The sequence below is a fragment of the Bufo bufo genome, chromosome 6 (genome assembly GCF_905171765.1).
Source record: "Bufo bufo chromosome 6, aBufBuf1.1, whole genome shotgun sequence".
In the NCBI taxonomy this organism is placed as follows: Eukaryota; Metazoa; Chordata; class Amphibia; order Anura; family Bufonidae; genus Bufo; species Bufo bufo.
The window spans coordinates 95754268-95768166 of record NC_053394.1 but is presented as its reverse complement, the minus strand read 5'-3'; the positions used below and the strand labels follow the sequence as shown (position 1 = coordinate 95768166).

General features: G+C 43.8%; 1 protein-coding gene across 8 annotated transcripts in view; it reads left to right on the top strand.

Moving 5' to 3' along the window:
* The window catches only part of ANK3 (ankyrin 3), a 753651-nt gene that overhangs the window by 576715 nt on the left and 163037 nt on the right, over positions 1–13899 (top strand). For all 8 annotated transcript variants that reach the window (XM_040437293.1, XM_040437301.1, XM_040437297.1 and 5 more), the window contains 2 exons: positions 8041–8238; positions 9993–10091. In XM_040437293.1, coding sequence (XP_040293227.1) covers positions 8041–8238; positions 9993–10091 — 297 coding nt within the window. The remainder of the gene's footprint in view (positions 1–8040; positions 8239–9992; positions 10092–13899) is intronic.

Here is a 13899-nt window from a genome sequence, read left to right as displayed (position 1 = left end):
CATAGGAATGTGTTTCAAATGACGTTCATAGAAGTCTCGGTAGATAATGGTGACTTGAGAACCTGTATCTAGCAATGCTGAAGCCTGAATTCCTTCTACTTGCACGTGTATCAAAGATTTAGGCCCAATCTTGGCTCCTACAGATAAACCATATGTAGGCCGGGTCTTCCTTCGCTTGTAAGACCTGGTCATTTGAGTCTCCTTTATAGAATAACTTTCCAAGCGATAGCTGTAACCGGTTGATATAGTCAGTGGCTTTTTCATGCTCCTTCTGCTTAGTGGCTAGGAACTTAACCAGCAGATCATCCAAATCTTCTGATTTCCCATAAGCATCCTGCAAAACTTGTAGATAGTCGTGCACAGTAGCTTGCCCATTTACTCCCTTGTACAGTCTTATCATGTCTGTAGCGGGAAAACGAAGACTCTCCACCAACCGCTGTTTCTTTATGGTATCCGTACAAGACCATTCCTCCAACAACTGCATAGCATTATCCTTCCAGACCTCAAAAGGCTCTTCTCCTGAAGGAACAGGCTGATTCCCAGAAAACACCTTTAGTTTGCGGTAACTATGGGTGTGGTTTGCCGTCACTATGGCTTCTGAGAGTTTCTGGAGTATGTCCGATACATCACTACCTCCTGTAGGCGGGGTGCGGACTTCAGGGTTGTCTGGTTTCAGTAATGCTGTAGATGGATGAAATTCTGCTTTAGGAGTAATCATCCCCTGTTCTCTAGGAGGATGGGCAGCTTGTTTAGGAATGGCTCCGGCCTTTCCGGAGATGGGAGTCAGGAGCTTAGAATAATTTTCTGTGACATAATCTCTCTGTTCTAATTTAAAAGGTTGTTGCAGCGAGACCCTTTCTATCTTATCAAGGAGAGCGTACACTAAAGAGCATCCTTCATCCGGGGCTCCATATAAATGAATGTTGATAGGCATCTCATGGTCTCCCAAGTCCGTATGACAATATATTAACATGTAAGTTTGGCCTTCAGAATCCTGCAGGATATCTCTGACGGTCGCCATTCCTATTCCCAATCGAAGTTCTATACACAAGATGACGTGATTCATCTCACAGCAGGATGGGACTCTGCATAACATCACAGCTTGCTGCAATGGTACATTTCTTTGCTGGGCCCACTCTTTTGCAAAGGAGGGAGTGGCCTGAGGATTTAATCTATTCTCACTGGTTGTACCCCAATTCATCTCAGCAGTGCCTCCATATGTAACGGGGTTTTGGGGGCGCCCCCTAGTGTCTATGGGGTCCCTAACCCTAGTTAACTCACTATGCCTGACAGGCGTATCCTGAGCCTCCGCTATCTGGGAGTTGGGGTACATGTCTGCGGCAGTGCCTTCACCCAGTGGAGCATCCGGGGTAGGGATGTGAGGCTCCACTGGGAACATACTTGGTGCAAATGAGACTGACACAGCCTAACTGGAATTAACTTTATATAGTGCGTAACAAAATGAACTAACATACATAGGAAAATACAATAGCGTAACACAAATAACAGAGTAATGTGGATTCTTCCTCACCCACCCACCAGCACACCTGCGTCCCACCCCCTATCTTCGCCCTAATGGCCGTTGGTGCACATAGGAGAGTTGGGGCCCTTATAAGCTCTTGCTCCGCAGGGTCACTGAAGCAGCCTGAGCTGTGTAATGTCCGTCACTGGACCTCAGAGTCTTTATTGTGGTGAGGAGACAGGTGCCCTGTGGTGATACAGGGAGAGGTTTGACTTACCCTCACAACACCATTTACCAGGCCAGTCCGCAGCAATCTCCTTACACTGGATTCACCAGACGTCTGGACTCAGTGCTTGTCTTTGCCAGCGGTCCCTCTCTCAGCAGGTGTGATCTTGGGTGAAGCAAGCTCTCTCAGCAAGGTTCTATCTCTGTGCTGCAGTCTCTCAATGCCAGACCCATGTCCTCTCTCTGGCTGAGCAAGTCGTAGCTTCTAGAAACTTTTCCAGGACCTTCCTCCTTAGAGCTGTGCAGCCAGCGTCGTTTTAGGACCTGCGATGATGTCACTGACCATGTGACTCCTTTCAGCCAGTCATGTGATCAATGCTCAATGTCTTATTAACAGCATACTGAGTCCATCTACTGGGCATTTCAGATAACGCAGCTGGTGTAACTTCACAGGGTTACAAATATATATATATATATATAAAAAAAAATATATATATATATATATATATATATAAAAAAAGAAAAACAATGGCGGCACCGGAGAAACAACACAGAAAGGGTGCTATGTCCAGGGATGTAGCAGCTTACCCCGTCATAAATAGATGAAAAACGGACAGCACTCCAGATAAAAGTTGATGGTGTTTATTCACCCATGTGGATGGCAACGTTTCAGCTCATACAAGAGCCTTTGTCAAGCGACAAAGGCTCTTGTATGAGCTGAAACATTGCCATCCACATGGGTGAATAAACACCATCAACTTTTATCTGGAGTGCTGTCCGTTTTTCATCTATATATATATATATATGTATAGGTTGTCACAGGAGTAAGCTCCGACTCTAGATAGCTGGGCTTATGTAAGCAGCTGGGCAGGCCGGAGCTCCTCTGTTTCCGTAACTCCCATTTTGGTGAATAAGAGCTGGGTAGCTAAGCTGCTTCCGTAACTCCCAGCTTGTTCTGCTATGTTGTTTGCATAGCTCCCGTTCACTACAATGAGACCCATGGAAGGAGTAGCGCGTCAATCCACTTGGCTGTTTCCGGCCAACAGCTTTAATATTGAGATTTTTTTGCTCTTAAATGTTTGTGAGCTAATATTTGATATCTCTTTTAGGGTTAGGGTGGTTTAGTGGTTAAGGCTAACATTATATCTTTAATTCAATGTTTTCTCCTGGACTACTCAGGGGGAAGTTTTGCATACTAGAAAGCAGTCCTTAAAGGGCTTGTCCCACAAAAATTATTCTACAGTATTCAAACCACCACCTGGATCTGAATACTTTTGCAATTGCAAGTAATTTAAAACATAATGATAAATATTTAGAAAAGCTCCACCAGCATACTACTGGAGCCCAGCCTTTCAGTTACCAGCTGAAACAGAAACGAATAAATCAATAATAATTTAGGCTGGCTCACAGTATTTTTGCATATATAAAATTTATTAACTCATTAAAAATTAGATAAAACTTAATTTAGTGTCCACATTTCAGCATACATGTAAGTATAGATATAAATAAAGTGCGGAGCTCACGCACAAACCTATACGACTAGAGTACTCCAAATAAATAAGCAATTAAATAAGACCTTTTGGCTAACAGTGTTGTCGTCTCACTGCAAGATTCATTCAGTTAATCAACTCAAATGTATATATGTTATGTGCTGGTTTTACCAGTTGTTGGAACCAGAGAGGTTCTAGCGATGTCCTTTCTGTGGTCTCTGGTGAACGGAGCTCTGCATCCAAAGTCCCGTTTGCTGCTGATTATTACACCGCTTCCAACTGCTGGTAGTTCACTCTCTCCTTTTGCGGAGTGAGCTCTTGCCCCGTTCTGTGTAGCGTCCCACGTGACCAACTAGATGGTAATACGTTGGCTGATGACGTAGTCGTTTGGGTTTGTCGGGATGGCGGAAGCTGGTACAGCGGAGTTCGCTCAGTATATAGTTTTTGCTTAGCAGAGTTCTTTTGCTATTTTCGATGTACCAATATAGGTTAGTCCACCTTGACGATAGTTTGCAGCTGAGACCACTTAAAGTTGATATCGGACTTGCTCCAATAAATAAGAAAAAGTCCTTTTCTTGCAGGATTTATAAAACTGCACCGATAGCCAGGTCTAATTCACACTAGACGCGTTTTGGAACGAAGTTCCTTCCTCAGTAGATAAATGTGAAATGCTGAATGGAGACCTGCTTGTTATGCCTTTATATACCCTTTTGGGTTTAGTGCAATATATGGTCCGGATTCTGGATCGTGCGGTCCCATGTTAATTATAGGCCGCACGGTTCAGGTCTGGCCCCTAGATGTAATAGCACTTCAGGTATATACATAATAAATGATGCATAATACACAATGGTACATAATGTTAAAAACTGTCAGTATTGAATTAAACAAATAAAGATTAAAATTAAAATTACAATAAAATAAAATAAAAATAAAAATAAAATCGAATCATAAATACATAGATTCATATATTCAAGGACTGTCGAAAATGCTGGAATTTGACGGAGGGGGGAGAGGGGTTAATGAGATGGCTACATTCAGAGGGGCAGTAGAGGCCGATATAAGAAAACTGAATCCCAAACACAAGGGAAACACAAATCTCTCCCAACAAGAAATACAGGCGATAAAGGAACTACAGAAAGATCTTGAGATCACAATACGCCCAGCCGACAAAGGAGGGGCGATTGTGATCCTAGACACCGAAATGTACAATAAGGAATGTCTGAGACAATTATCAGATATCACAACCTATACACAACTATGTGAGGACCCTTTAGTCCCATATTCCAGACAATTATCATTAGTGTGTAATAGAGCAAAAGAAACAGGTATCCTGAACGAGACAGAATGCAATTTCATTTTGGGTACACAGAAGAGATTACCCATATTTTATTGTATCCCCAAGATACACAAGGATTCGGTTAACCCTCCTGGAAGACCGATTGTCTCTGGCATAGGGTCATTAACATCTAACCTATCTCAGTACTTAGATAGGTTTTTACAGCCCTATGTCAGAGACATTCCCTCGTATCTTGGGGATACCTCAACAGTAGTCAAACTGTTGGAAAATATGTACTGCCATCCAAACTGGATGCTTGCTACACTGGACGTGATTTCTCTGTATACAAGCATCAATCACAATCAGGGTATACAAGCAGTATCAAAAATTCTGTCTCTGAAAGGTAATCTAGAAACGGAACAACTTTAATTCATACTGGATGGGATCGATTTTGTGCTTAGCCACAATTATTTTCAATTTGAGTCCAATTATTATCTACAGATCACTGGCATCGCCATGGGTACCAGGTTCGCCCCAAGTTATGCCAATTTATTCATGGCAGCATGGGAACAAGATATCATCACCCCAAAACTTGGGGCGGACCTGGTCCTATGGCGGCGCTACATTGATGATATTCTGCTAGTCTGGAGGGGATCCCATGCAACTTTGTTGCAATTTATAAACGACATCAATGATAATACGCTAAATTTGAAATTTACAGCCAATATCGATCCACACACAGTAGAGTTTCTAGATTTACGTATCGAAAAGAAACGTAAAACCTTCACCTGTAGTACATATCAAAAAGATGTAGCCAAAAATAGCTTTATCCTGAATTCAAGTTGCCACCTTCCAAGGTCGCCCCTCAATGTCCCTTTTAGCCAATTTAGGCGTTTAAAAAGAAACTGCACAGAACAAGATCAATTTGCGGTTGAGGCACAACACATGAAAACACAATTTCTGATGAAAGAGTATCACAAAGTGCTATTGGAGAATTCAATACAAAGGGTAAGACAATTAGATAGAGCATCTTTCTTTAAACCAAAGGAAGTACTTAGTGTCACCCAAGAAGAGGACATAACAGCCAAAATAATTTTACCATATAATAAAGATTACAAGATGGTGAATAATATTGTCTACAAACATTGGCATCTACTAAAGGATGATAACATTTTAGGTTCCAAACTCCCGACTCATCCCCCAATATTCTATACCCGTGCACCTAACTTGGGTCTCCAAGTAGCCCCCACAATAAGAAAGAATCAAACAAAATCAATGATTACCCCATGGTCTAACCTGAAAGGCTTCTTCAGATGTGGTTGTTGCCACAACTGTAGACAAACGCACTTTGATAGAAATATAAAGGAGATAACATCAACTTCGAATAATTTTAAGTGGGAAATCAAAGAAATCTTGTCATGTAACAGTAAAGCAGTCATATATATTATCCAATGCCCATGCCCAAAGCAGTACATTGGACGTACAAAAAGGGTCTTCAAAACTAGAATTGCAGAGCATATTAATAACATTAAAAAACAATCTGAAACACATCCCCTATCCAAGCATTTTAAACTATACCATGCAGGCGATCCCAGCAAGATGAAATTTCTGGCCATACAATCGGTCAAACATGACTGGAGAGGTGGAGATTTTGTGTCTAAAATGTCCAGACAGGAGTCCAAGAAAATTTTTGAGTTTGGATCCTTGATGCCCCTGGGTCTGAACTCGGAGATAGAAATTTTTGGCTTCCTGTAGGGGAGATGGGATGGTTTACATGGGGAGTCAGTGCCGGGCTGTTTAGCAGCGCACTGACCCCCTCTGCATCCTCCCCCCTCCGTCAAATTCCAGCATTTTCGACAGTCCTTGAATACGGTATATAAATCTATGTATTTATGATTCGATTTTATTTTTATTTTAATTTATTGTAATTTTAATTTTAATCTTTATTTGTTTAATTCAATACTGACAGTTTTTAACATTATGTACCATTGTGTATTATGCATCATTTATTATGTATATACCTGAAGTGCTATTACATCTAGGGGCCAGACCTGAACCGTGGGGCCTATAATTAACATGGGACCGCACGATCCAGAATCCGGACCATATATTGCACTAAACCCAAAAGGGTATATAAAGGCATAACAAGCAGGTCTCCATTCAGCATTTCACATTTATCTACTGAGGAAGGAACTTCGTTCCGAAACGCGTCTAGGGTGAATTAGACCTGGCTATCGGTGCGGTTTTATAAATCCTGCAACAAAAGGACTTTTTCTTATTTATTGGAGCAAGTCCGATATCAACTTTAAGTGGTCTCAGCTGCAAACTATCGTCAAGGTGGACTAACCTATATTGGTACATCGAAAATAGCAAAAGAACTCTGCTAAGCAAAAACTATATACTGAGCGAACTCCGCTGTACCAGCTTCCGCCATCCCGACAAACCCAAACGACTACGTCATCAGCCAACGTATTACAATCTAGTTGGTCACGTGGGACGCTACGCAGAACGGGGCAAGAGCTCACTCCGCAAAAGGAGCGAGTGAACTACCAGCAGTCGGAGGCGGTGTAATAATCAGCAGCAAACGGGACTTTAGATGCAGAGCTCCGTTCACCAGAGACCACAGAAAGGACATCGCTAGAACCTCTCTGGTTCCAACAACTGGTAAAACCAGCACATAACATATATACATTTGAGTTGATTAACTGAATGAATCTTGCAGTGAGACGACAACACTGTTAGCCAAAAGGTCTTATTTAATTGCTTATTTATTTGGAGTACTCCAGTCGTATAGGTTTGTGCGTGAGCTCCGCACTTTATTTATATCTATACTTACATGTATACTGAAATGTGGACACTAAATTAAGTTTTATCTAATTTTTAATGAGTTAATAAATTTTATATATGCAAAAATACTGTGAGCCAGCCTAAATTATTATTAATTAAAAACATAGCCACTGAATTATTCAATAAAATGTATCTGTATAGCGCCACCTGCTTTTTTCTTTTATTATTATTTCTTTGTCCTGCTCACTGAGATGGTCACACATTCTCAGTTTCATCCTTCAACTGCCTCCTGAGCTGTGATAGGGAGAGCATGGACACGCCCCCCTAGCTGCAGCAGAAAAGACACTCCTCCTGAGCTGTGATAGGTAGAGCATGGACACGCCCCCTGAGCTGCAGCAGAGAAGACACTCCCCCTGAGCTGTCAGCTTGATATAAATCTAGCAGAGTAATGGATGGGGAGGTCTCTGGATCCATGTGAGGTACAGGGCTGGTTCTAGCTTTGTTAGAAAGAGATGGTCATGTAGTAGATGTCTAAATTTCATTTTTTACATTAGTCATGGAAACCCTTTAAGTTTGCATGATTGGCATAGCCATATGTGGGAAATGAACCAGCCAAATTACACATTTTTGTAATGTAAGTGGTTTCCCATCAGAAGGAACACTTTCTCGAGGTAACTCACAGCTGCTCCCCCTCTGTTTCCTATATCCTTCAAGTCTAGTCTTCACTTTATGAATGCAGTGCACACCATTCCAGGTTATTCCCCAAAATGTTGAAAAAGTTTGTCTGTTTGTGTTCTCAGGATGACCAAACACCACTGCACATAGCAGCTCGTCTAGGGAAAGCAGACATAGTTCAGCAGTTACTCAAGCAAGGGGCGAGCCCAGATGCTTCCACCACCTCTGGTTACACTCCACTGCACCTGACTGCCAGGGAAGGGCATGATGATGTAGCTTCTGTGCTACTAGAACATGGGGCTACCTATGCAATAGTCACAAAGGTAAGTTAAAAGACCCGTATGAAAGTCTTACATTATGTCATACTCCATTAGTTGCTCTAGATTGCACTATTTTAAAGAATTGTCTGAGAAGTAATTTGAAAATAACATTTGCCTAGGGGACGCTACTGGGTGCTGTCAGGCCACAAAAATGTTCATGGACTATGCATGAATATAAAATATATGACACTTCTCTGAGTACCTTTAAGGATGCAGGTAGTAGGTTTATAGTACCTGGTCCACAGGGAGTAGTGGCATTCACCACCAGGCAAAGCATCAAATGCTTGGGGCCCCAGACATCAGGGGGGCCCTCTACTAGCCACAAGCGGTTGAAAAAAACACTAAAGGGGAGGACATAACACCTCTGCAGCCACTTCAGATGCACAGGAGCCCTCAAGATCCTTCCCAGCTGTAGAGCAGTAGTAGAAGTGCCCAGGCTAATCAGAGTGTGGGGCTTAGCGGGCTGATGGGGTGGAGCTTAGCTGGTTGATGGGGCACAGCTTAGCGGTGTAACGGGGCAGTGCGATGGGGACCATCAGATATAACTTTGGCGGTGCCACAAATGCCAAATCCACCCCTGTCCACAGGTAAGCGGTTATGTAACTTATGTTCTTCCACAAATACATAGCAGCACATTTGCACATGCAAATTTTTCTTCTGACCAGTCAGATAATCCTGCCCCATTCATTTATCTGTTAATGCAGCTTTCTTTATTCCTGGTTGTGTTATGACTGATATTTATCCAGTATTCATTTTGGTAGATTTTGATTCCTGTTTTAGTGTATCGCTTCATATTATGTTGGTATTATGTATCCTGGCAATTGCGTCAAGGTTCCAGTGGTTTACATTGTAGATCACTGCTAGGACCAAATTATCTGTATTTCTGTTAGGGCTCTTTCACACCTGCATTCTTGTCTTCCGGCATAGAGTTCCGTCGTCGGGGCTCTATGCCGGAAGAATCCTGATCAGGATTATCCTAATGCATTCTGAATGGAGTGAAATCCGTTCAGGATGCATCAGGATGTCTTCAGTTCCGGAACGGAACGTTTTTTGGCCGGAGAAAATACCGCAGCATGCTGCGCTTTTTGCTCCGGCCAAAAATCCGGAACACTTGCCGCAATGCCGGATCCGGAATTAATGCCCATTGAAAGGCATTGATCCGGATCCGGCCTTAAGCTAAACGTCGTTTCGGCGCATTGCCGGAGCCGACATTTAGCTTTTTCTGAATGGTTACCATGGCTGCCGGGACGCTAAAGTCCTGGCAGCCATGGTAAAGTGGAGCGGGGAGCGGGAGAGCAGCATACTTACCGTTCGTGCGGCTCCCCAGGCGCTCCAGAGTGACGTCAGGGCGCCCCAAGCGCATGGATCATGTGATCGCATTGGACACGTCATCCATGCGCATGGGGCGCTCTGACGTCATTCTGGAGCGCCCGTGGAGCCGCACGGACTGTAAGTATACCACTCCCCCGTTCCCCGCTCCTACTATGGCAACCAGGACTTTAATAGCGTCCTGGGTGCCATAGTAACACTGAAAGCATTTTGAAGACGGTTCCGTCTTCAAATGCTTTCAGTACACTTGCGTTTTTCCGGATCCGGAGTGTAATTCCGGCAAGTGGAGTACATGCCGGATCCGGACAACGCAAGTGTGAAAGAGGCCTAAGTGAATACACAATGGAAAAGTTCAGTGGAACAAAAGGAGACATATGGGAACAAAGAAGCAGAACCTGTTTGACCACTTGTAAAATGTCTATTTACAGAAAGGATTTACCCCACTACATGTTGCTGCAAAGTACGGAAAGATTGAAGTAGCCAAGCTGCTTCTGGAGAAAAATGCATCCCCAGATGCAGCCGGAAAGGTAAGTGCAGGCCTAGTTTCTATTGCTTATGCCTCATTCACACATCAGTGTTTGGTCAGTGATTTCCTTCAGTGATTGTGAGCCAAAACCAGGTGTGGCTCTAAACACAGAACAGATGAAGATCTTTCCCTTATACCTCATGTCTGTGGAGGCTCCAATCCTGGTTTTGGCTCACAATCACTGATGGAAATCACTGACCAAACACTGACATATGAATGAGGCTTAATTCAGATGTATAGCGATTAAAATAGTCAAAACATCCAAAAAAACAAAAGAATGAAAAGTTACAAATGTAAACATTATCTATCATCATCTATTAGTTAAGACCCTATTTCACCTTCAGATAATCGCTAAGATCATTGATAATAAGCGTTTGTATGAACGCTCGTTAGCGATGATCCGGCAGTGTAATACTGCCGTGAATTACCCGATGAACGAGCAAACGCTTGTTCATCAAGTAATTGGAGTCTTTCAACATGTTTAAAAATAATCGATTGCTGGCGGCAGATCATGCTGTGTAATTAGCCCTCTGCTGCCGGAAAACAATGATTGAGTATGGGGACGAGCGATGGCATTAGCGATCACTCGCCCCCATACTGAGGAGGAGATCGCTGTATATAATAGCAGCAGTCTCTTCCGCTAGCTAGCAGGCGATTGCCAGGAAGGAACGCTGTCAGTCTAAGCAAACCTGTCAGTCTAATCTGCAGGCAGCATGTTGTAGAGTAGAAGGAGCATGGAGGCATACACTACTTTGGTCCATGATGTGGACCAAACATGCCCATTATAGTCTATGGGTCCATGAAAAAACATGGACACAACACGGATAGCATGTGTGTTTCTTCTGTGTTCCATGGATCGTTGCTAGGAAATGCTCTTGAAATTAAAGGGGTTGTCCAAGTGTATAGAAGCGATCCGTACCATTGAAATAAATGGGACGGCTTGGGTGTAATTACACCTGCTCACCGCTGCAGATGCAACGGCTAGAAGGTAAACAGTGAAGGGGAGGCAGCGCTGGCACGGCGCGTGCCTTCTTTTCAAACAGCTGATCGGCGGGGGTGCCGGGTGTCGGACCTGAGGATAGGTCATCAATAAATTTAACTTGGACAACCCCTTTAATTTTCAGCTGTGCATTGTCTGTGGAATATGGGCGACACAAGTAGGGCAAAAACGATCGCATGGACCAAACATGGACCCTTCAAAGACATCTTAATGGATGAAACACAGACTGATTTTTTCATGGATGTCAAACGGACTAGGAAATGTGAACGAGGCCTTAGTTGTGTAAACCCTTTTGGGCTTAATAGTCATGTGGGCAGTCCTAGTTAGTGACTAACAGCTGTCTCTGCCTGTTCATTCAAGTAAGGCTACCAGTCACTCATAGGACCTCCCACTGGACTCCAAGGCATTGAAAGTGCAGAGATTTAAATCAATCAAGTAGAATACTGAATCTTTTCCTATAAAACAATCAAATCAATCTGCTCAGCTCCTTCTGCTCTATAACATGCTGCCCTTAGATTGCATTTCATGGTGACTTCTTTGGGATCTTCTGAGTGGGGTTGGACTTGGAGACCTCCTGTAATAAAGCAAAATAATTACCATACAACTGGTGCCATACAGTCCTTCCTTGTGTATGATGGAATGACATCGTAGGCCCACAGTTCAGATATGCCACAATATCCTGATTGCCAGGTCTGGAAGGAATTTTTTTCCCTAGAATGAGGAAAATTGACTTCTACCTTGTGAGGATTTTCTTTTTGCTTTCCTCTGTATCAACTTTGTAGGATAACAGCTCAATCTAGATGGCTGTATGCCTTTTTTCGACTTGAAAACTTTGTATGTAACCTACAAACTACTTTATATCTTACTAAAAATTGCTTGATTTTTTGTGAATGACCTAAAAAGTGATATAGACCCTCACCAGCAAATGACCTGGCCTATATGCAGCTTCAGATGGACTTTTGAGGAAACTCTTAGGCTACTTTCACACTTGCGTTGTTCTTTTCCGGCATAGAGTTCCGTCACAGGGGCTCTATACCGGAAAAGAACTGATCAGGCATATCTCCATGCATTCTGAATGGAGAGTAAGGCCTCTTTCACACTTGCGTTGTTGGGATCCGGCATGCACTTCCGTTGCCGGAGGTGCCTGCCGGATCCGTAACAACGCAAGTGTACTGAAAGCATTTGAAGACGGAACCGTCTTCCAAATGCGTTCAGTGTTACTATGGCACCCAGGACGCTATTAAAGTCCTGGTTGCCATAGTAGGAGCGGGGAGCGGGGGAGCGGTATACTTACCGTCCGTGCGGCTCCCGGGGCGCTCCAGAGTGACGTCAGAGCGCCCCATGCGCATGGATGACGTGATCCATGTGATCACGTGATCCATGCGCTTGGGGCGCCCTGACGTCACTCTGGAGCGCCCGGGGAGCCGCACGGACGGTAAGTATGCTGCTCCCCTGCTCCCCGCTACACTTACCATGGCTGTCAGGACTTTAGCGTCCCGGCAGCCATGGTAACCACTCTGAAAAAGCTAAATGTCGGCTCCGGCAATGCGCCGAAACGACGTTTAGCTTAAAGCCGGATCCGGATCAATGCCTTTCAATGGGCATTGATCCCGGATCCGGCCTTGCGGCAAGTCTTCAGGATTTTTGGCCGGAGCAAAAAGCGCAGCATGCTGCGGTATTTTCTCCGGCCAAAAAACGTTCCGTTCCGGAACTGAAGACATCCTGATGCATCCTGAACGGATTTCACTCCATTCAGAATGCATTAGGATAATCCTGATCAGTATTCTTCCGGCATAGAGTCCCGACGACGGAACTCTATGCCGGAAGACAATAACGCAGGTGTGAAAGAGCCCTAATCCGTTCAGTTTGCATCAGGATGTCTTCAGTTCAGTCGTTTTGACTGATCAGGCAAAAGAGAAAACCGTAGCATGCTACGGTTTTATCTCCGGCTAAAAAAACTGAAGACTTGCCTGAACGCCGGATCAGGCATTTTTTCCCATAGGAATGTATTAGTGCCGGATCCGGCATTCAGAATACCGGAATGCCGGATCCGTCATTCCGGTATGCGCATGCGCAGACTGAAAAAAAGGTGAAAAAATAAATGCCGGATCCGTTTTTGCCGGATGACACCGGAAAGACGGATCCGGCATTTCAATGCATTTTTTCGACTGATCAGGCATTTTTAAGACTGATCAGGATCCTGATCAGTCTTACTAATGCCATCAGTTAGCATACATTTTGCCTGATCCGGCAGGCAGTTCCGGCGACGGAACTGCCTGCCGGATCTCTCTGCCGCAAGTGTGAAAGTAGCCTTAGCTGGTTCCATCTGGTGCTTTTGGTGGACTTGCCCAATTCTAGTTTCATACTTGTTAACATTCTGGAGAGTAAGGGTGGCTTCCTATTTTCTGCTTTGATGCATTTTCATGCAGTTTTTAAAGCCAATGTCAGAAGTGGACTGGATTCTCTTTCTTGAATCCACTCCTAGTTTTAGCTTTAAACAGCTCTTCAGACTGACATGTGAAAGCACCCTAAGGCTACCAGTACATGATGCGGATTGCATTCAGTTTTTCTACGAATATTTCCATGCAGGAAAAACACAGTGTAAGGGCTCGTTCACACAACCGTGGTTTGGTTCCGTATCCTTTTTTTTTTTTTTCGGCTCGGGTGCGGACCCATTCACTTTAATGGGGCCGCAAAAGATGCGAACAGCACTCCATGTGCTGTCCGCATCCATTGCTCCATTCCGTGGCCCCGCAAAAATTATAAGTCATGTCCTATTCTTGTCCGTTTTGTGGACAAGAATAAGGAT